The 25000-nt window shown below is 36.0% G+C and overlaps 1 protein-coding gene across 1 annotated transcript in view; it reads left to right on the top strand.

The window, feature by feature from the left end:
* The window catches only part of LOC107658819 (transmembrane and TPR repeat-containing protein 1-like), a 43713-nt gene that overhangs the window by 10635 nt on the left and 8078 nt on the right, over positions 1 to 25000 (top strand). Inside the window, exons 3-16 of the mRNA XM_016447480.1 lie at positions 910 to 983; positions 1670 to 1846; positions 7303 to 7384; positions 8001 to 8104; positions 9319 to 9397; positions 9478 to 9588; positions 15485 to 15606; positions 20566 to 20733; positions 21874 to 21987; positions 22169 to 22312; positions 23109 to 23217; positions 23352 to 23454; positions 24020 to 24155; positions 24248 to 24392. Coding sequence (XP_016302966.1) covers positions 910 to 983; positions 1670 to 1846; positions 7303 to 7384; positions 8001 to 8104; positions 9319 to 9397; positions 9478 to 9588; positions 15485 to 15606; positions 20566 to 20733; positions 21874 to 21987; positions 22169 to 22312; positions 23109 to 23217; positions 23352 to 23454; positions 24020 to 24155; positions 24248 to 24392 — 1668 coding nt within the window. The remainder of the gene's footprint in view (positions 1 to 909; positions 984 to 1669; positions 1847 to 7302; positions 7385 to 8000; positions 8105 to 9318; positions 9398 to 9477; positions 9589 to 15484; positions 15607 to 20565; positions 20734 to 21873; positions 21988 to 22168; positions 22313 to 23108; positions 23218 to 23351; positions 23455 to 24019; positions 24156 to 24247; positions 24393 to 25000) is intronic.

Genomic DNA, 25000 nt, shown 5'->3' with positions numbered 1-25000 from the left:
AGCATTTATACATGCTTTTAGTGGGTGATTTTGTGTCTGCAACAGTGCTTTATTACAGCAACTGTGAAAGTCTGGCGCTAGATTTGCTGATAGGTCCACTGGCCTGACATTTACATCTGTATTCAGCCCATAAACACTGTAATACCACACAGACGCTGAGCTGTATTAAGGACCGCTGGGCTTTATATGTTTACATTTAAGATGATGTCTCAGAGCAGTGAAAAACACACACACACACTCTGTGCATGTATGGTGTGTTGCTCCGGGGTGTGTCTTCTGGAAGCGTGTGTGTGTGTGTGTGTATAATTCCATGGAATTCTGCGTCTCGGGGGATGGGCTTCAGAAACCCTCCAGATGTGGAGTGTGTCAACTGTGGGATCATTTTAGCATTTGTGCCTCTGGCAAAAACAAGCAGGAAAAAGTGCAAGAAAACAGATTGGCGAGGATAGGAGGACTTTATGGATGATGTACGTTTTTAGGGGGATGGGAAGATAAAAGGGAAATAAATCTCTCTCACTCTCACGTTTTCGTTTTCTCCCTCCTGCTATTTCTCTCCCCTTATTTGATTTCGCTCTCCTCCATTTGTCTTACAAAGAAGTGATCATTAAATGTGCAGTGGCTCTCCTTCATTGCAAACACACACATGTATCCACCTTTTCCTCACACAGTTCACACTTTCACACCACCCTTTATGCCACAATAGAAGTGAATATATTTAGAATGCAGGCTGACATCAGGAATGGGCGTCAGCACTCAAACCATTTTGGGAGAGAGGCTCAATGACTGTGACATTAAAATTTCAAGCAAAATGACATTTTGATGTATTTTTTTCCTAAGACAGTTGTATGCTACATTTGTCAAGTAAAACACGGTTATGGCTTATAAATGTGTCATAATTGTGTGTTACAGGTGTCTGGGATTGTTGGGAGAGCTGATGTGTTAGCCGGCATGTTGTTCCTCTTGTCCTTTCTCTCCTATATTAGGTAACAGCAGAGTATTTTCCATTAGAGTGTGAGAAAACACATCCAACAATGAAAATGTAATGCATTGATTACGAAATGTAATAATTGATTGTTATTATAAAACCAAAGCTATTTATGTATTAATTTTTATCCAAAATACAGTTGTTTAATCTGTGAATGTGAAACCTTGTGTAGATTGTCCTTCCAGTTATGTTTGTGTAATATTATCAAACCAAACAATAGAGGAATTTCAGATTTTATGATGTGTTTGATTGTGATTTTTTTACTAAATTGTTGTTTTCAGCATATTATTGAAAATAATTGTAAATCTGACCAAAATAATCCAATTAACCTGAGTTGCGATACATCTTGAAATCTGAAATTTGGTCATGATTTGATTCATATTATTTCGATTATCATGATTTGTATGATGAATAGAGCCATGAATTAAATAATTGTAGATAAATCATTGTCAGACCACATGAACCAAGATGAATAGAATAGATTTTGATGAATAGAAAGTTCAAACGCACAGCGTTTATTTGAAATAGAAATCTTTTGTAACGTAATGTCTTTAATGTAACTTTTGATCAATTTAATGCATCCTAGCTGACTAGAAGCATTAATTTCTTAAAAAAAAATGACCCCCCAAACGTTTGAACAGTAGTGTAAATGTGGTGACTTTCACTTCTTTTTTTGTCTTTCAGGAGTGTGTCAGCAAGCAGAATGGCTGACAAGTTTCCTCCCACAGTGTCTGTCTTGTCACTGGCTCTCTCTCTGTTGTTGGGCACCTGTGCCATGCTGGTGAAAGAGACAGGCGTTACGGTGTTTGGTGTGTGCATCCTATACGATTTCCTAGTGCTGTGCCGCAAACCACTCATCTTGTAAGTGTTTGTGTGTTTGCTATGCCATAATATTAGCAGGCACTGATTATTGTTGTCTAGCATTGCTTTGGAAAGCTCTGTGTGTCATTGTGTTGGAATTTTTACAGTCAGCATGCATGACAACGTGACAGAGTTTCGATCATATTTTATCACTTTTCAAACAATTCTCAAATTGTGTTTGATTGGTCGGTCACCTCTTTGATTTAGATCTGAAATAGCAGTCATTTAAATCCCTCGCTGGTGTGCAGTATATATAAATGGCATGTACAGGGCTCAAGGAAGGCCGTCTGTGATGGAATCTTCAGCGGAATGTTTATGGAGAATTCCACTGTGGCCGGAGCATCAGAGCAGCCATGTGCTTTCAATCTTCAGCCCAAGGCTGAGACGGTGCTATACGTGACCGATACACATTCATCACATGCAGTCGGATCACATAGCACAGACACTCCTTAAATTCATTAGGAGACGGTTAAAGATCGACAGTCCCTAGACAGACATCGACTGTTGTATGTACTGTCTGAAAATTTGCTTAGCTCATCAAAACATGCTAATGCATGCCGACGACACAGAGTCTGACCTTGGGTAGTGACCTTTCAGGGAACCGAATTAGTATGTTCTATTTCCATAATCGAATATGTACACAGAGCTTTTATTTTGTGTAAAACATTTAGCAACATCATGAATATTGCAATGATTTAATGTGCTCTATTTAGCCATTTCTAAAAAGCTTGCCATTAGATTACGTTCATGTTCAAAAATGCAGTGGCAGGTTCAATTAATTGAAGTAAATCAGTGCAAAATGTCAGTATAATTTAATTTAATTTAATAATGAGTTTCATTATTATGAAGCATTTTGTATCGGATTCAAAATGTTTAATATAAAATAATCTTAATTAAAAAAAATAATAGAAATTGTTTTAGTAAAAATGTTTGGCTGTATAGTAAAAAAAAAAAATTCTAAATTGAAATAAAAAATAAAATAAAACTTTAAAAATGTTGCCATATACAGTGGGTACGGAAAGTATTCAGACCCCCTTCAATTTTTCACTCTGTTATATTGCAGCCATTTGCTAAAATCATTTAAGTTAATTTTTTTTCCTCATTAATGTACACACAGCACCCCATATTGACAGAAAAACACAGAATTGTTGACATTTTTGCAGATTTATTAAAAAATAAAAACTGAAATATCACATGGTCCTAAGTATTCAGACCCTTTGCTGTGACACTCATATATTTAACTCAGGTGCTGTCCATTTCTTCTGATCATCCTTGAGATGGTTCTACACCTCTGTGTTTTTCTGTCAATATGGGGTGCTGTGTGTACATTAATGAGGAAAAAAAATTAACTTAAATGATTTTAGCAAATGACTGCAATATAACAAAGAGTGAAAAATTGAAGGGGGTCTGAATACTTTCCGTACCCACTGTATAAATTGAATATTGTTAAAAGTGCTGTAAACAATATCACTATAATATCATGTAATGTAATATAATAATGAAAATTGAAAAAAAAATTGTTTTGCTGTTTGTTAAAAAATATTTTTTTTCTGAAAGGAAAATCCCTGAGCAGATTCAAATATATTGCAATATACACATTGAATATTGTCTCAAGTTAAAAAAATATGTATATATTATAATCATCTATTCGTTGCATGACCACAAATGACAAAATGTTCATTACCGCATGTCTTTTTATTGCATACAGGTAGACTACTCAAATGAAAGCAAATTAGTTTTTCACTTCTTTAATCATTTAAAGAATCTTCCTGTTTGACTGGTACCAAACAAATTGTGAGCAGGCAATCTAGCCAAAGATCAACGCACATATCTGCGATGGAGAATACACAAAGCAATCTTCCAATTACAGCTCGGCTCTTTCGTTCGGCTGTGGCGGTAATTGGCATTTAAAGAGAGTCAATCAGGCGAGACAAACAGCAATCGCACTCCCCGACTCAACCCAAACTCTCTCATTCTTTCTCTCTCTCTCTTCGTGTCAACCTCATTTGCTTCAATTACAGTCTCAGCTACTTAAAATGTGCTCTGTGTCCAGTGGGCCTTCACTCTCCGAGAGTGTGAAAAGCTGAACAAAGGGGCTCATCAGTGAGTGGAAAATAGATAGGGACCCCTTGACTGGCCCTTGGGTTCTCATTACTGAAGGAGACACACGACTGAGATACCAGACTGATCCTTGAGTGCTGTGTGCAAACATTACACACATTCACACACAATCTCATACTCATTCTTCTCCCCCCAGGCTAATAAGTTGCTGTCCCAGCCTTGCCATTTTGATAGTGTAAAGAAACCCCTTTTTCATGGTTTTATGGTTTTATTTTTACATTAACAGTCCTAACAGCATTTTAACCACTCCGAAGATTTTAGCAGCCACATAGAAACACCTTAGAAACCACTCGCACGTTAAAAGTTATCTGGCCAACTGCGCCATCTGTGATACCGTTTGCATCCATGTATGTATATCATGTTGCAGTAATGCATTATGTTGTCTATATCGCTACAGCACTTAAATTATGTTCAGTGCCGGCGATGTTTTGCTGTTAATTCTCTCGACGTTCCCATGTGTTCAAAAACACAAGACATGCATCTATTTCTCCGCATTAGTCACAGAGCACATAACCTCACAGATAAACATGACATCAAACATCCAGTAGCAAGCTCCTTTAATCCATTATTAAGACATTTAATATGAATAATCTGATGTTTGTAGCCTTTATTTGTTTACTTGCATGCATGTGCATATGCATTTTTTATCTTCATTTTTTTTAAAGCAGTGGAGTCACACATCTCATGTGGTTGTAAAAGCTATTGGATATGCTTATGAACTATTTTCAAAAATAAAATTAACCGGCATGTAAAGTGGGTTTAACATTTATTTTTATTTAAAATTATTGTTTAATTTTTTAAAATTCCTCCTACCTCAAAGGTATTCAGCTTCTCAATCATAATCATGGAATTTATACCATACAATTAAATTATTTTTATTATTAACTACAATTATTAAAATAATAATTTCCCCAAAAAATGTATATTTATATTTAACAAAATATTTAGTGTTCTACATTTTTGTATATATCCCTTTAATGTTATTTTCCATTTTTAAAAATCCTTAAATTTGCAACCATATTACTTTTTCATCATTCTAGAGCAGGTTTTTTAAGAAATATAATCTTTTTAATTTTGCTTATTTAAAGTTTATTCAATGAAAATGACAGAAATCATGTTCCATGTTTAGACGTGTTCCAGATTTTAGTAACAGCATTGCAAAACCTATGGGAGTTATTTATTTATTTATTTATTTTTATTTAGTTTGACCGCCTCTAATGATTGAACACCTCCTTTACTAACCATCTGTTGAAAAAGTACTAAAAATACTTTTAAAAAGTAGGAAAAATAATAAAATTAGGATTTTTCATTTTGTACGCCATACAATGAAAGTACCATGTATATTTATTAGGTAGATTATTAGACTTAAAGGAATATTTATGAGCTAATCAGGCATCATAGTAACAGGATGTTAACAGACGCAGCAGAAAAGAACATCCGTGACACTTATATAAAACATGTGACTTGGGCTGTGGTTCGCTGGCGGGAATGATAACACTCTGCAGCCTTAAAGAACAGCAAAGGAAAGATTCTCTCTGTCTGAATCTCCCTCTGGGGAATGAGGGCTCTGCAGCTTTATTTGATTTTCAAAAGTGCCCATAAACCTTTGCTGCTACCCGTGACCCTGGGGAGGACATGAGACACAAACTCTCTCTCACACACACACACACACACACACAGTGTGGAGTGTGTGATTGTGACTTATAGTCGTCGTAATGCCTGCAGACATGCTGTCTCTCCGTGTACGTTTTTGTGTGTGTGTGTGTGTGTGTGTGTGTGTGTGTGTGTTTGCAGTAAAGGGGTTGGAGTGTCTCCTATGGGCTTTGTTATTATTAAATGCATAAGCCGACACTTGTTTTCTCTCCTGTATCTCTACACCAGTGCAATATTCATAAGAGTATCAATTACAAATGCCTCACAAACACCTGACATTAATTAAATAAATGCTCCTAATTCCAATAACATGATTGTTTATCTGCATTTGCACTGTTTGGTGCAGACATGCCATAATTGTCTTATTTCTAGTTGCTATGGCACATTTAATGGCACAGCAGATGTTGACATCTTATTTGTATATTCATAGTTGGGTCTAATTATGCTTGGTTGCAAAAATGTACAAATTGGAGACATTTAAAATGAAACTGCATTCGCAACACATTTTATTCTCATAAGGTGACATGTTTCCAAGTGAAAGAGCATATTTAATAAGGGAAACAAATGTCAGACAGGGCTTAATTTTAACCACAGGATTTAATTCCTGTGCCAGTTTGCATTTTGTGTAGGACTCCTCCCCTTCTGACGCACAGCCAGCATCCATTGGCTGAAACTTGATGGCCTTGGTGATGTCATCGTAAAAGGAAAGTCGTTTGTATTGTCAAAGTGTTTATATTGTGGTGAAATCCACATTTTATTTTTCAAATTCTTTGGAATAGCATGCACAATTGAATCATTCACTGTAAAACTGGGAACTTCTTAACTGGTTGAAACTTGGTGGCCTTGATGATGTCATCAGAAAAGAAAAGTTGTTTCAGACGTAGAGAAACATTATTAAGACTATTTGTATTTTTGAATAACATGCACTGATGAATCAATCACAATAAGGACAGGAATGTGAATTAATGCATTAAAATTAATTAAGCAATAATTGTTTAGTATAAAACCCCTCCCTGTTTTCTATATCTTCTCATTTTCTTGTAACCAGACAAAAACGGCAGAAAATGGAAATAGCAATAAAAGGCGAGGATAGAGGCGGGAGGCTTGCGTTTTTTTTAAATACAGTGCTGTCTTTGAGCCTGGTTACCGATCCCTGGGGTACAATATGCTCTGAAAAGCACTGATGCTCACACATGCACACACAGTCATTAAGCCCAGCTCTCTGCAACTCTTTACTGAATCAATCAGCAAAAGTGCAATGTACGGCCTGAGCTCTGCTCCTCCCCCACCTCCTTCTCTCGCCTCTTCTTTTCTTTCATTCATCTCACCCACATTTCCAGTCACAGCTGTCATGGTGTCATGTCATGCTGAATTAAAATTCACTGTACATCCCAGCACTCTCAAAGAATGATGATGCCGTTCCAGTTTAGAGTGGCATTTTAAAGTCTTTTAATAAGGACTGTGAGAGTGTTTGTGTGTAGCTTTTCACTTGTTTTCTTGCAGCTCTGTTTTCCAAGATGGAGAAGTAATTAATTGAAAGCAGCAGTAAACAGATTAATATACCCGTGAAGTAATTTTCTGATGGTTTGATTAAGTCAGTAATGAATGAAAATGGGTTCATCAGCTGATTGAGTTGTGGAGTCGTTAAACAACTGACACATCTGGTTATGCTTTCATTCCAGGCACCTGTCGCGCTCCAGGTTGAAGGAGCTCGTCAGAATTTCCAGCCCATTCGTCAAACGAGCTTGTGTCATCTCGTTACATGTAAGTAGCTACGTTTTTACGGTCAAATGTCGCAATGCTTCTCAGTTTAGGTAACTTCTGAGTTTAGCCCTGTGATGTGACTTAGTGGTTAAAGATCTGAACTGGTGTTTGACCCCATAAAAGCAAAATCAAAGTTTTCTGGCTTTTAGTTCATGTCTGTTAGTTTTGAGCTCATCTACTGTATGTGATAGCAATCTACTAAAAGCCAGCAGATATCCTCCAGGAAAATTAACCCCAAAAAAAAGATGACTCCTTTGCTTTCAGGAGCATACCCACATGTTTGTCCAATTTAAAAGTGCTCTTTGACCAGGCTTTGTGTCCCTCAATCTAATAATATTAGCAATCAAGTTACATTAACGGGTTCTCAAACTTTTTTTTGTCAGCTGATAACTGCTGATAAATAGTGTTAAACTTTCATAATATGAATTATCAAGCGCCTATTTAATGTTCAAATGTTTTAACATTTTAGCATTTTTTATTCTCATTATTATATTTATTTCATTATTTATTTCATTATCAAACATTTATTTCATTTAAATCAGCACTGGCATTTCTATCACGTTTGTGCAAACCCCATGACCTCAAGTGCTCATTTGTTCAAGTTCTTTTTGTGCAGGTTACAGTCATCATGTTTTTCCGCTTATGGTTAATGGGTGGATCCATGCCGCTGTTCTCAGAGCAAGACAATCCAGCATCCTTCTCTCCATATCTGCTCACCAGGTCGGTATGACTGTCATCCCTCACACATCTTCATCTTAAAACAGTTAACGGAGAAATATGTTCTCATCCACTGAAGACTGTATGCACTACACCGAACTGCACTACAACTGTAGAACTGTTTTACTCATATTACTAAAGTATTTTTATGTGTGCATGACTTCTATAATTGCCAAAGGACCATTAATATTTTATGTGGATGCATAACAATTCTTAACAGTTTCTTAAAATACTAATGTTATGACATGTTTGGGATTCGATTTTACTTAAGTCAGGAAGAAACTGTCCAAAACACGATAGCAACACCCTGGCAACCACCCAGAACATCTTAGCATTATGATGGCGACTTCAGCCTTCACATTCATTGTAAAAAATGTTTTATAACTTTTTTAACCCTCATGTTGTGTTCTGGTTGTTTTGACCAGGAGAGGATATTCTTTCTCCTGAAAATTCTAATTAATGTTATCACATTGGACTAAAACATAATGACTTTGTTCACACAGGGTGACAAGCCTACACAAAATTGTTTGTGTAATAATATAATTATAATTGTTTGGGCCAATTATATTAGCATATTGGCGGTTTATTAGTACTTAAAGCACATATTCTGCATGACCATATTCTACATCCCTAATCCTACCCAGTACCTAAACTTAACAACTACCTTACTAACTATTAATAAGCAGCAAATTAGGAGTTTACTGAGGCAAATGTTTTAAATTTCTATCACATTTGTGATAGAAAAAACAAAAGTTGTGAGGCAAAAAATTGCTAAATTTCTCGTTTTGTTATATTATTACCAAATATTTGTTCATTCTTTTCTTCAACTTGTTTTATTTCCGTTAGCACAAGTTTTGTATGTCTTTTTGGAACTGATTAATCATAGGATTCATTGATCTGAGCTTACGCACCTCAGTTTTTGAGTGAAAAAAGCATTATATGTGGATAATTTTGGCAATATTCACTCAAAAACTGAGATGCATGAGCTCAGATCAATGAGGCCTAAGAACAATCAGTTCCTGAAAGAAATACAAAACCAACTGAATTGAATCCAATATTTGGTGATACTATAGCATGATGAGAGATTTATGAGCAGTTTTAAAAGTCTGGCCATTTTTTACAGGGAACACCAAATTAGGTTAAGCACAGCACAAGGCTTAAACTTTATATTTATTCATTTAATAAATTAAATGCTATATTCTTTGCTATCAATTTAGGTTTCTTACATACTGCTACCTGCTCGCCTTCAATGCCTGGCTTCTACTGGCTCCCATAGTGCTTTGCTACGACTGGCAGGTAAATGGCATCAACATAAACACACAGCAGTTGCAAGATTTCATGGAATGTTTAATGATTGCTTGAGTTTTGATTGACAGGTGGGCAGCATTCCGTTAGTGGAGTCTCTGTGGGACGGACGGAATATTGCTTCCCTGGCTTTGGCTCTCGTCATGCTGGCGCTGATCCTGAACTGTGTTACATGCCTACAGGTGAGCGCACACACACACACATGTCAAGACAACCGCAGGAACCGCGTCTCCACAGATTCGTTCTTGTCATCATTTATGAAAAACACACACGCAAACGTAGCTTTCTCTTTTCGACATAAAAGCCTTCGCTCGTGCTGTCTCACACCCCGCTGTTCTGTATCGTTCTTCTCTCCCAATGCAATTCTTTGCGACTCATCGCCATGGCAACCCTTGAAAAATAGCAGCGATTGTGTAAATGAGTGCAAACGCTCGCATGAAGCAGATGTTTGCCGTGAGCTAATGTACACATTGTGCATGAAGTGAGATGCTTTCTTTTTTTATCAGTTCTGCAGGCAATTATTTCTGCTCATCTCTATATCATTTTCATATGGCATATGAATGTGATTTTAGCATCAAAGACACTGGAAAAAATAGTCCCGCACACCATTTCAGTCAAAGAGTATCTTCAGGCATTTGAAAACTTTGCCGTTGCAGTCAAAGACCTTCGTTAAGCACTTTAAAACTTTTTAATATGCCTAAATAATGCGTGTTTATTTGTTCATTAGTCTCAAATACACCAATATTTTTTATTTGTTATGTGTTGGTCGTAAGTTGACATAATGGGTGGTGTGTTCGTGATATAGTACATGCAGGTTTGAATCTTTTGTTCTGATTTTTTCTATTCAGCGAATGACCCAAAAAAGCCCATGTGCAAGAAAAAAACATTTAAGAAAATAGCAAAGCATTTAAGGTTTTGAGGCCTTGAGAGCTTCGGCCACCGATTAAACATTCACAAAAACCTGGTTTTCTCATTCAGTTTATAGAGACAACAATCTCAGATTTCATATTCTATGAGTGTTTCACAAGTGAAATGATTCTCCAGTCCAAACTTGTTCTGTATACACTAGGGTCCAAAAGTCCACAAGGGATTTAAACCTGGAAAGAAACTGGTTTTAGAACATTTTACGATAAAGAAACATTATGACATATGTAACATATTGATATATTGTGCACTTTTTGTGACCAACAGTGTTGTTATTGTAAACTAAAACTATTTGAGCTAATTAAAAAAATTAAAGCTAATTAGCTAAATAGTATATTAGTAATACTATAATAACACTAGTCAGTAATCAAATTTATCAAGCAAATCTGTCATGAACATGTGACTCCTTTGTAGAGACAGTCAGATGTTCTTGCTTTCATTGAAGCTCTTTAAATCATTCTCAAACCATGCTAGTCACATGAACAAAATATATGAATTTTCAATCAAATTGTAATATTAAATTAAAATGTGCATTAAATTTCAAAAATGCAAATATAGAAGAATTTTCATTAGTGCCCTCAGACTTTTCAACCTCATTTTTGGACCTTGTTTTTTTTTATTAAGGACTATTTATAGCATCTTGTATTTTCACAAAACTATCAGGGAGGAGAATAATGATAGAAAGGAACTGAAGGACTGAAAAAAGCCCAGGTGAAAGGAATAAACGAAGGACTGAGGGGAAGAAGCAGAATGAAAGTGCAGAGCTGCGAGAGAGGTGTTAGTCTATTGAGGGCCACTGAATGGAGTTTGGCCCAGTGACATTTTGGGACAGGCTGCGGATGACCTCTGTTTGTGCTGCCATGACAACAGATGGCAACTGGCGAAAAGGATAATGCCAAAGCTATCATCATTCTCATGACCCAGCTTTAGCCCTCTAATATTTCCCAGAAAAACATAAGCTTTTAGGCTCTGTGTATATGAGTGTTGTCTGGTTTTGCGTCTCTCTCTGCCTGTGTTTGTATTGCTTTCAATTTCTGTTTGTAATGATGGACACACAGAAATCAAATGGATTTTCTGTACCTAATTGTACAAATACATAAATAGACAGATAAATATATTTAATATTTAATCATTTTCTTTCTCTCTCGCTCTCTTAAATGCAAATTAGAAATGTTGATACTGAAGTAAATAAAGTTAAAGTACTAAAATTACTAAAAATATACAGTAGTTAAATATAAATTAAGCTGAAGTGAAATATAAAAAACTAATAGAATGAACCAAACAAATAAAATAATCAATATCAGAAATTGAAATAATATCTCACAATATTACAGTTTTTTCCTGTATTTTTGATCAAATAAATACAGCCTTGATGAGCACAAGAGACTCCATTAAAAAACATAAAAAATCTTACTGATCCCAAACTTTTGAATGGCTGTGTGTGTGTGTGTGTGTGTGTGTGTGTGTGTGTGTGTGTATATATATATGTATGTATACATATGCATGACTAAAACTTAAATGAAAACTGAATATAGTTTTTCATAACTGAATATAGGTTTTCATATTTATAATATATATATTTTGAATGGCGGTGTGTGTGTGTGTGTGTGTGTGTGTGTGTGTGTGTGTGTATATATATATGTATGTATACATATGCATGACTAAAACTTAAATGAAAACTGAATATAGTTTTTCATAACTGAATATAGGTTTTCATATTTATAATATATATAGTTTTCATTTAAGTTTTATTCATTTTGTTTAGATGCTATTGTCATTTTTATTTGTTTGGTTCATCAAAATTACTAAAACTTAAATGAAAACTGAATATATAGTAAATTAATAACACTACAAAATGGCCTGTATATTACCAGAAAAATGTATATCATTCCTTGTTATACGACTTACCAATCTGGTTGAGGTCATCTGAGGTGATATAAACCCGGCGGCTAGTAGTCAGTGTTATTTTACACTTTTGAACCTAAACAACATCCTATTTGACACCAGAAACTTGAAATTAAAATGTTTAGCTTCCCCTGTCACTGAAATATTCCCATAGCCACATGACCATGCTTGGCCACGCCTTTATCATGTGCGTTTTTTGGCAGGCCGCGTGGAGCTGTGTGCCAATGATTCACCCTAATGACTTTCCAATCTGTCTCCGCAGGAATGTTTACTAGGCTAATTATCTCATTCAAAACACACAAAAACACACGAAGGCCCGAGAGCAAGTCGATAGTAATGATTTGTGGCCGTGAATGATATCAGCATATTTCTTGACACAGTCATTGCATGTCTGCTCATTTGTTGCTGAATCTGAAGTTAATTAAAGTTTCTGATGGACTGGAAGACAATCAATATTAAAACATTCATATCCTGTCTGTGGATATGAGAGTGAACCTCCAGACAGTGGCTTCGGTTTTATTGTTTATTATCAGCATATCGGCCTATTGAAAGTAAACCGAGCATGATACAGTTATGATTTCATCCCCCCCAACCTCTCTTGTTCTACCTTACATTTCATATCCAATTCATATCTCTGTATCGACCCTTTATTCCTCTGCTGTCATATTTAATGAACTTATACATCAATAGAAACAACTCTAGCTCATATTTCAAGGATATACACACTCAAATAACAGTAATAAAGGTATGGGAGCTCAATAGCAGTGTAGTAAAGACCATCTTAGTAGTGGGAAGTCGTGGCCTAATGGTTAGAGAGTCGGACTCGTAACCCAAAGGTTCGAGTCTCGTACCGGCAGGGATTGTAGGTGGCCCACTGCCCACTGCACTTTGGATGGGTTAAATGCAGAGCACTAATTCCAAGTATGGTTCACCATACTTGGCCACATGTCACGTCACTTACTAAAGAAATATTGCCCAGACAGTAAACAATGTGTCAGTCATGTATGAATTATGTTTTGTGTGTGTGTGTGTGTGTGTGTGTGTGTGTGTGTGTGTGTGTTCTGTATGTTTGTGTTTTTAATTTCTATACATTTCACCCAGAATACCATAGCAACCCAGTTAACCACTCAGAAAAACATTGCAACCTCATAGTAACATCCTAACAACCTCATAGCAACACAGTTAAAAACACTCCGAATACTATAGAAAACACATGCAAATACAAAAAACACCAACAAATTAAAAAACATCTTCATTTTGAGAGCACGTGCTGCAAATACTCACGAAAACCAAATACAGAAATGCGCTGCAAATACTCACAACAACCAAATACAGAAATGCACTGCAAATACAACAACCACATACAGAAACTTGCTGCAGATACTCACAACAGCCAATTATAGAAACTTGCTGCAAATATTCACAACAACCAAATACAGAAACACACTGCAAATACTCACAACAATTTACACAAACATGCTCTAGGTACTCACAACAACCAAATACAGAAACACACTACAGATACTCACAACAATTTACACAAACACGCTCTAGATACTCACAACAACCACATACAGAAACTTGCTGCGGATACTCACAACAGCCAATTATAGAAACTTGCTGCAAATATTCACAACAACCAAATACAGAAACACACTGCAGATACTCACAACAATTTACACAAACATGCTCTAGATACTCACAACAACCACATACAGAAACTTGCTGCAGATACTCACAACAACCAAATACAGAAACACACTGCAGATACTCACAACAACCAAATACAGAAATGTGCTGCAAATTCTCACAATACAACCAAATAAAGAAATGTGCTACAAATACTGTAAATACAAATAAGTGTATTTATTTCTTGTCTCATTAGTGTTTAGCGCAGTTGTCGTTGCTAGGAAACGTTTGTTTTGTTTACTGTGTTGAGACGTGCTGAAGTTGTCAAACGGGAAAAAAAAGGTTAGTATACCGCGGCAGCCCTCGTGTGAAGACCGAAGAGTGTAAAGACCATCGACTCTACCGTGCAGGGACACCGGCAAGGGACACTTCTGTTCTCTGTCTACATGGCATCACTAGGTTCGCTTCCATTGTCCTCATTTGTAAGTCGCTTTGGATAAAAGCGTCTGCTAAATGACTAAATGTAAATGTAAATACTCGCAACGCAACCAAATACAGAAATGCATTGCAAATACTCACAACAACCAAATACAGAAATGCGCTGCAAATACTTACAACAAATTATACAAACACACTGCAGATACTCACAACCAAATACAGAAATGTGCTGCAAATACTCACAATGCAACCAAATACAGAAAAGTGTTGCAAATACTCACAACAACCAATACAGAAATACACTGCAAATACAACAAAAAATGACACAAACATGCTGCAGATACTCACAATGCAACCAAATGCAAACGTGTTGAAAATTCTCACAACAACCAAATACAGAAACGTGCTGCAGATACTCACAATGCAACCAAATACAGAAACGTGTTGAAAATACTCACAACCACCAAATAGAGAATAGCGCTGCAAATACTCTCAACAAATTACAAAAACATGCTGCAGATACTCACAATGCAACCAAATATAGAAATGTGCTGCAAGTTCTCACAATGCAAATGCACTACAAATCCTCACAACAACCAAATACATAAACATGCTGCAAATAGCACAGACCACAGCGGAAGTGTTTCAAGGGGACCCCAACAAGTTACGAATCTGGCTATTGTTCAATGTCTACTCGTCAATTGTGTTGTCAATGACCTTTATCGTTTTTGTTGGTCAATAATCTCTTAGTCTTTTGGGTATTATTAGCATAAATAATCTGATGAAATACACCATTAACTGTGAAGAGTTATGTAAGCTGGCTAACTTGCTTTCACAACTTGTTGGGGTCCCCTTGAAACATTTCCGTTGTGAGTATTTGCAGCACATGTTGTTGTGCTGATGAAGATGTTTTCTTAATTTGCTGGTGTTTTTTGTATTTGCACGTGTTTTGTTTAGTTGTACCAGGTTGAGCTTTCTTGGCCACCATAAAAAAAAACTCTCAAAGTATCATAACAATGCTCTAGCAACAAAATAACAGTGTGGCTGCAGATTTTGCATAGGCAAGCTCCACTGACATTGTCTGCAGGAAATGTAGAAAACTTTTGGTTTCTCTAACAGCAAACAGCCTCTGGTCTCTCTCTCAGTCTGTCTCACTTTTGCGTCGTCTCTCTCTTTGTGTAGAAGATGAAAGGAAAGGAGGTGTTGGTGGGCCTGCTGTTCCTGGTCTTTCCCTTCATCCCAGCCAGTAATCTGTTCTTCCGCGTGGGATTTGTGGTGGCGGAAAGAGTTCTCTACATGCCCAGGTTTGTGTGCGTGTGTGTGTGTGTGTGCGGATGTGCCCTGTAAAAATATATTGCGACGGTCTGAGAAAATGTCCTTTGAAAACATTCCTTGCTCTTCATTTGACTTTTTTTTTATAAAGCATTACAAATTTAACTTTCATTTTTTTCTCCCTCGTTCTCCTTCAACCCGCTGTGGGGATCACACACCACTGATAACCGTACATAATCTGTCTTGAGCCCTGCTTCCCATAATGCACCACTGATCTGTTATAAATGTGTGTGTGTGTGTGTGTGTGTTTGTATTTATCTAAACTGTCGAGATTAAACAGAAATTTGAACAATGAGGCAAGGCATTTAATAGAGGTTGTTCAAAAATTATCTTATTAGCTCGGAGTAGCGGTGACCTGACAAACGCCCACATACACACACATAAATACAAGTACACACAGCATTACATCCCTGAGTACACTTAGTTATGAGTAATGAGCGGTTTGTGCTGCTCAGTGAATTTAATGGCCTGTGTTAGGATCAGATGGGCACTTATCTTGGTGTTTAGGTGGTACTTCTCTATGCATGCTGGGTAAATATTAGTAGAACTGTCTTTGTTAATACCCGTAGTCAGGCACGTGAGGGCGGCACTGCGGCTCAGAGGCCAAATCATTTATATACACATGCAGCCACACACACATCAGTGAAAAGCTATGAGAGTAATGTGAGCTGCTCTCAGGCTCTGATTCACTTTAATTGTGTCTGTGCAGTAAAAATATAAGGGGAACATCACAGTTACTATTGCTCATACTTGGTCTCATAATAATGTTATAATTTACCTCCAATTAATCTGTTTTTGCATAAAGAAATTAGGATCATGAAGGACTTTTGTCATTGTGACTTTAAGAGAAATAAAGGAATAGTTTACCCAAAAATGAATGTTAGCTAAAAATTTACTCACCCTGAGTTTGTTTTTCATCAGAACACGTGGAGAAATTTAGTATTACATTATTTACTCACCAAATAGATCCTCTGCAGTGAATGGGTGCCGTCAGAATGAGAGTCCAAACAGCTGATAAAAATCCACAAGTCATCCACACATCTCCAGTCCATCAATTAACGTCTTGTGAAGTGAAAAGCTGCATGTTTGTAAGAAACAAATCTATCATTAAGACATTTTAACTTTAAACTGTTGCTTCTGGCTAAAATATAAGTTTGTAATCCATAATAATGCTTCCTCCAGTATGAAGTTGATCTCTTGTTGTCCTCTCATATTAAAATCCACCAACACATTTGTTTAGAACTGTTTTGGACTGTTATCACTTGTAAACAGTGCTTTATCTGTGCATATTTCTCTCCTGATTCAGAAAGACAATTTTTCACTGGAGATAGCAATAGATAGAGGAGTCGTATTTTAGCCAGAAGCAACAGTCTGAAGTTAAAAACATCTTATTGATGTTTTTTTTTTTATAACAAACGAGCAGCTTTTCACTTCACAAGACATTTAACTGATGAACTGGAGTCATGTGAATTTCTTTTGGATTATTGTGATGCTTTTATCAGCTGTTTGGACTCTCATTCTGTCGGCACCCATTCACTGCAGAGGATCCTTTGGTGAGCAAGTGACAAAATGCCATACAGTATTGAGAACTGGGAGGGAAAATTGTTACATTGCAAAAAAATAATAATAATAATTTCTTTATAAAATATGTTTTTCTTCTTGCCAAATAAATACTCTAAGTATTAAATATTAAACTTATTTTAATTAGTTTACTTAGGCAAGTATTAAAATTTGTCCTGTATTCATCCTGAATTTTCATTATGCTGACTTTGAGACTATTTTGGTAAAATATGCAAAACAATCTTATAGAGTTTTATAGAAGGAAGAATCTGAACCATATCTAGAGACCAAAATATCATAGAGCATTGCAATACTGAATATTTTAGCAACCAAAAATAATGCTTTAGCATTGTGGATGCAGGTTTTAAACAGGCAAGTACATTCACATTTTCTTCAGTAAAAGTCTTGTTCAAGTTACTAGACAAATTCATTTGAACTGTGAATGTACCACATGTTTCAGAAGTGTGTGAGTGTGTGGGAAGCAGTCAAAGTGTGTGTGTGAAGCCGCAGGAGTCCTCATATGTTCTGTTTTTGAGGAGTGGGTGTTGACGGGAAAGGGAGGTGTCGCTTTCTGTGAAGCAAAGCAGAGAGACAAAGAAAGAAAATGAGATTGGAAGGATATTGAATCCAAATTAAGCCCCAGAAACACTGAATAAGTAACAACAAAAAACATGAAACCGATATTCCCAGGGAATATGCTATTTGATATAACTAATTTTTTCCCTTCAACAGTCTTTTTCAACACTAGTAAGTAATATTCTCTGTGTGGAGGATTCATGTAATTGTGTTTGACTTGAGCTGTTTTTGACCGTGTCAACAGTGACACCAGTGTCTGAAAATAAACAGTGTGAGATGTGGAATAGGATCGGCCCCTTTCCTGTGGCTAAAGGATTGAAGGGCGTTTTGTCCTTCTCATGATTACCTTCAAATATGCACTCAAGTCAACAAATATAATTCACAGATGTGTCTGATTTTGTGTTTGTGTTTGCAATTTTAAATGCTTTTGCCTTGATTCTTACCTGGTGGATCATACCAGGGTTACAATAATTAGCACAATATTTAGTGTTTGATAATAATAGCCAATCCACACTGCAAAAAATAAAATAAAATAATAAAACTAAACAAAAAATATCATAATTTAAACAATAATAATTTCTGATATTTATACAATATTTATTATCCTGTAATATATTTAGAAGTTATGTTTTTGTATAATCTGATTCTTAAACTTTTACATTTCTTCTGTAATTTTGAATATTTACTTACTAATTCATTAAAATCAATTAATGTAATTGGAGTTATTTTATTTCCTGAGATTTTTTTATTCATTTTTTTTGTGGTACAAAATCACTCCTACCCTTTACCTTTTAGTTTTACTTGTCATTGCATGTTTTGTCATTCAGCATTTATGCTACACACATGAATGATATGTGACCCTGGAGCACAAAACCAGTCATAAGTAACACAGGTATAGTTGTAGCAATAGCCAACAGTACATTGTATACAAACCATACATCAATGGAAAGCTTATTTATTCAGCTTTCATTAGGCAAGTATTAAAATTTGTCCTGTATTCATCCTGAATTTTCATTATGCTGACTTTGAGACTATTTTGGTAAAATATGCAAAACAATCTTATAGAGTTTTATAGAAGGAAGAATCTGAACCATATCTAGAGACCAAAATATCATAGAGCATTGCAATACTGAATATTTTAGCAACCAAAAATAATGCTTTAGCATTGTGGATGCAGGTTTTAAACAGGCAAGTACATTCACATTTTCTTCAGTAAAAGTCTTGTTCAAGTTACTAGACAAATTCATTTGAACTGTGAATGTACCACATGTTTCAGAATTGTGTGAGTGTGTGGGAAGCAGTCAAAGTGTGTGTGTGAAGCCGCAGGAGTCCTCATATGTTCTGTTTTTGAGGAGTGGGTGTTGACGGGAAAGGGAGGTGTCGCTTTCTGTGAAGCAAAGCAGAGAGACAAAGAAAGAAAATGAGATTGGAAGGATATTGAATCCAAATTAAGCCCCAGAAACACTGAATAAGTAACAACAAAAAACATGAAACCGATATTCCCAGGGAATATGCTATTTGATATAACTAATTTTTTCCCTTCAACAGTCTTTTTCAACACTAGTAAGTAATATTCTCTGTGTGGAGGATTCATGTAATTGTGTTTGACTTGAGCTGTTTTTGACCGTGTCAACAGTGACACCAGTGTCTGAAAATAAACAGTGTGAGATGTGGAATAGGATCGGCCCCTTTCCTGTGGCTAAAGGATTGAAGGGCGTTTTGTCCTTCTCATGATTACCTTCAAATATGCACTCAAGTCAACAAATATAATTCACAGATGTGTCTGATTTTGTGTTTGTGTTTGCAATTTTAAATGCTTTTGCCTTGATTCTTACCTGGTGGATCATACCAGGGTTACAATAATTAGCACAATATTTAGTGTTTGATAATAATAGCCAATCCACACTGCAAAAAATAAAATAAAATAATAAAACTAAACAAAAAATATCATAATTTAAACAATAATAATTTCTGATATTTATACAATATTTATTATCCTGTAATATATTTAGAAGTTATGTTTTTGTATAATCTGATTCTTAAACTTTTACATTTCTTCTGTAATTTTGAATATTTACTTACTAATTCATTAAAATCAATTAATGTAATTGGAGTTATTTTATTTCCTGAGATTTTTTTATTCATTTTTTTTGTGGTACAAAATCACTCCTACCCTTTACCTTTTAGTTTTACTTGTCATTGCATGTTTTGTCATTCAGCATTTATGCTACACACATGAATGATATGTGACCCTGGAGCACAAAACCAGTCATAAGTAACACAGGTATAGTTGTAGCAATAGCCAACAGTACATTGTATACAAACCATACATCAATGGAAAGCTTATTTATTCAGCTTTCAGATGATCTATAAATCTCAATTTCAAAAAATGTACCCTTATGACTGGTTTTGTGCTCCAGGGTCACATATTGTAGATACTTTCATAAGAGTTGTATGATTTTTAACACAAGTCGTTGTCATTTTTAATATTTAATTAAAGTCTTGCATAGACGTAATATTTTTAAAGGGTATATTATTGCTATTTTTCATGAGAGTTAGATGTCTCCACCTAGGAAAATGGTTCTTTAGCTGTCTGAAATAGCATTAAATACATGAGTGAACATTAAATGCTGAAAGGCATCATAGTTTCAAATATGCCATTTTCCACCCACAATACTCTCTACAGTACATTACCTGTGGAATTTTCCAAAACTGCTCTAATTCGTCCATCTATGCAGTGTTGCTCACATTACAAAGGATTTTTCCATAACAACACTCTCTTTGTGTCTGTCCAGTATGGGTTACTGTGTTCTGGTGGTGCACGGGCTGAACAGACTGTATTCAGTGGTCAGTCGGTGGGGAGCAGCCGCACTAACTGTGTCCATGCTGGTGGTCCTCCTCCTCTTCTCCTGGAAGACCGTCCAACAGAATGAGATCTGGCTCTCCAGAGAAGCCCTGTTCAGGTGTGTGGGTGTGTGAATGTTCATATTCACTTCCTGCTGTAAGATCCAGAATAAACCAGTTTATGAAGATGAAGGCTGGGTTTTGTAACATGGTAGCTAGTTTCTAGCTGGTCAGTGTTGATTTAGGTGGTTGACTAACTGGATTATCAATTGAAGAGGGCCTGGCTGAGCTATTGGACCATCTTGATCTATCTTAGTTGGTTAATGAGTTCCTGCTGCCATTTTAAGCTGGTTTAATTAGATTGTCCAGAATTCCTGGCCAAGATTTTTTGTTTGTATATTTGACTATTTTCAGTGTGATTTTTAGTATCATTGAGATACAAATATTGTTTTAATAAATATTTTGAATTATGCGTGTGTGTATACACACACAAAACTTTAACTAACATTAAAATGAAAACAGATTATGTATATTTTCATACGTTTTTTCATTTTTCGTTTTTCTTTTCTTTTTTCATTTTAATTTTAGTTAAAGTTTTTGTAGTTTTGTCATTTAAATATGTCTATATATTTTTCTTTAATTTTTGTTTTAGTTATTTTATCACATCAAGGTAAACTAAATGAAAATTGGCTTGTTAACTAACTGAAATGAGAATAAGGTTTTTAAATATTTTTTAATTTAATTTTAGTAAGTAACAGGTTTTTTTTTTTAAATATAATTTTAGTTAACTATAATAACCCTGGTGGTTATTATAGTAATTGTTAGTAGTTTTTAATGAAAATGTGTAATTTATTACATTTTGCATGTATTTCAATTTTTTTATATATATATTATCTGTTTTCATTTAAATTTTAGTTAAGGTTTTTGTAATTTTGTTGTGTTTTGTCATTTGTATTAGTTTTGGTTTTTTAAAAATATGTCAGTATAATTTGTATTATTTTTTATTTATTTTTTTAATATTAATTAGTACATAATTAGTAAGTTAAGTTAAACTATATGGCAATGAGAGATGTTGCAAACAAAAGCTTTTTATGTAGTTTTAGCTTTAGTAACTATGATAACCCTGGTTATTTTTTACATTTTTAATGTAATTTTGCATGAAGTGTTGCATTCCTTGGATTTTTATCCTTTCAAACTGATAAGCTTTTTCTTTCTCTGTGCCATCTGGGTCCTGATCTGTTTTCTTCATTCTCCGTCAGGTCTGGCATTCAAACTTTACCTCACAATGCTAAAGTTCATTACAACTATGCCAACTTCCTGAAGGACAGGGGACGAAACCAAGAAGCCATTTACCACTATAAAACAGCCCTCAGGTAAGTGTGTGTATGTGGGCATGAGAACAATTTGACACTGAATGGTTTTCTCTGCTGATGGAAGCATTTCCAATTGCCAAAATACACCTTAATACCCCAGTTTCCTTCATACTTTTGGTTAAGAATCAGTGCTTTCATTTGATTATGTAAATCCGTAAATTGCCTCTGTGTTTTTGTATAGACTGTACCCTCGACATGCCAGTGCTCTGAATAATCTGGGCACCCTGACTCACCAGGCAGAGGAGGCTGAAGTTTATTACAGGAGAGCGCTGGATATTAACCCTCAACACAACAGAGCTCTCTTCAACCTGGGCAACCTTCTAAAGTAAATACATCAATTCCTTACCTTCTGAAGTAACAAATTGGTAACCTTCTGAAGTGAAGACACAAATTGGTAACTTTCTGAAGTAAATACTACTATGGAAGCATGTTTGCACCACTGAATAAAAACTAAAAAGGTAATTATGACTTTTTATCTCACAATTCTGATTTTTTTTCTCAGCAAATTCTAAATGCGGGATATAAACTCACAATTCTGACAAAAGAAGTCAGAATTGTGAAATGTAAACTCGCAATTGCGAGTTATAAAGTCCAATTCTGAGGAAAAAAGACTATTTTCTTGCAATTGCAAGTTTATATCTCACAATTCTGACTTTATAACTGGCTTTATTTATTGGTATAAAGTCAGGATTGTGTGATAAACTCACAATTCTGAGAAAACATCAGAATTGTGAGACGTAAACTTGTAATTGTGAGAAAAAAGGTAAGAATTGTGAGATGAAAACTTGCAATTACCTTTTATTCAGTGGTGGAAACAAGCTTCCATAAAATACACAAACGTCTGAAGTAAATGCACATATTGGTAGCCTTCTGAAGTAAATACACAAACGCTATTGCAATATTACTTGTGTCGGAAATCTGAGAATGCTGCTTTTGTGTGCCATATGCCAAGGTTGGAACGCACCCAGGTACAACCGAATGCTGGAAAGGATAAAAATAGCATTTGATGTCGTGGTTCACAGAAGTAATTTCATGTTTTTTGTGCTGCTGCCTTCAGTTTCGGACACAGCCACTGTGTCTGTGTGTATGAGGAAGAGGATGATGGTGATATTGTTATGCAGGTCTCAGGGGAAGGAGGAAGAGGCGGAGAGGATGTTGAAGGAATCGATTCGTTTCGGTCCCCATTTTGCTGATGCGTACTCCAGCCTGGCCTCTCTGTATGCTGACCAGGTCGTGCTCTCTGTCATTTGTGCTCGTTTTAGTAAATGATACACATACAAAGTGATCTTTTTGGTCAGTTTTTTTGCAATACCTAATAAAGGCCACATTTTATATACTTATTTTTTCCCCTCATTTTTGTGTAGGGACATTCAAAAGAAGCAAATGAAATTTATACCAAGGGAATTGAGAACTGCCCTGACAGTTCTGACCTCCATAACAACTATGGCGTGTTCCTGGTGGACACTGGTAAGAAACTTCTAGAGCTCTTTAAACTAGATCAACTCTGCCATGATGCTAGTTTGACGGGCTGCTGTGAAGACCTTTAGGTTTCTGTTTGTATATGATATGACGATACAAATGCTAATGAAGTGACTCTCAGAGCAGTTCTACAGATTATGTTCATGTGTTCATATTTTGAGGCGGCAGAGGCTGAAAACACCGCAAGCCTCACGCGCTTCAGTATGTGTAGTAAACGAAACCGTGCATCTGAGCCATTCATTCACACAGAGACAAGCAGAACATGCAAGATTCATATTTAAAAAGTATTTTGCTGCTTAATATTCACAGACACTAGTCCATATCGCATCTTGATTTAAGTGTACTGACCTACTCTTGATTTATCCATCCCAAAATTTGGCAAATTCTGTGACATTCCGCGTTATAGAGTAAATTCTGTTTTTATGACTGGATTCCACGATTCCATCCACGTTTTCCACATCATGGAAATTATAGGGCCCTATACATGTGTTATGTTACATGCTTCATGTCAACTACATATTATACACAACCTACATACCTGTCTCCGTTTTAGGTCATGGGGATCGTGCAGCCTTTCATTACCAGGAAGCGGTGCGTCTCAAGCCATCTCACTATGTTGCCATGGTGAACCTGGGTCGTCTTCTTCGCTCGTCCAATGACAATAAAGAGGCGGAGCTATGGTACAAAAGGTAAGATGAGATCAAATGAAACCGAATAGTCTAAACGGTGTATCCAGCTTGCACAGCTAAGGTGGGTGTGTGTGTTTGTGTGTGTCTCACAGGGCACTGCGAGTAGTTCGTAAAGTGGATATCCTGACCCCTCTTGGGGCTTTATACTACAACACTGGTAGATACGAGGAGGCACTGGAGGTTTACAGAGAGGCGGCCACACTTCAGCTCGACAGCACTGATATCTGGCTCGCCCTGGTAAGATTAGTCACTTTTTAGCCTAAAAAATATCCCAACATTTCCTTTCTCGTTTTTTTTTTTTTTTTAATTCAACCAGGTATGTTTAGGTTTGATATTGTTTTAAAGGGATAATTCACTCAAAAATGAAATTTGCTGTTAATTTACTCACCCTCAGGCCATCCAAGATGTAGGTGACTTTTTTTTTCTTGAGTAGAACAGCTTTTTAGCTGAAACTGTGGTCCTTGGTGATTCAGAAAATGCAGCAGCTGCCCATTTTTGAGAATTAAAAAAAAGGATATCAAGGAACACAAAATTAATACCCAAGGCTCTTGACGATATATTGAGGTCTCATGAAGCGTAACAATCAGTCTGTGCAAGAAACTGAACATTATTTAGAACATCATTAATCCGAAGCCTCAGGCAAATGGTCCGGAGTTTTGAGTTTGTTTATGTAAAAAGGTGAACTGAAGGCTAGTTTATTCGCTTTATATGCTTTAGACATTGTTACGTCCATATATGTCCTTGTGGGAGTGCCTGTGTTTTTTTTCTCGCGCTCGCGCTCGTTCTCGCTCTCTCTCTCTCGCTCTCTCTCTCTCTCTCTCTCTCTCTCTCTCTCTCTCTCTCTC

The sequence above is a fragment of the Sinocyclocheilus anshuiensis genome, unplaced genomic scaffold (genome assembly GCF_001515605.1).
Source record: "Sinocyclocheilus anshuiensis isolate Anshui unplaced genomic scaffold, SAMN03320099.WGS_v1.1 scaffold283, whole genome shotgun sequence".
NCBI classification, from domain to species: Eukaryota; Metazoa; Chordata; class Actinopteri; order Cypriniformes; family Cyprinidae; genus Sinocyclocheilus; species Sinocyclocheilus anshuiensis.
This window is presented reverse-complemented; position numbering and strand designations above follow the sequence as displayed.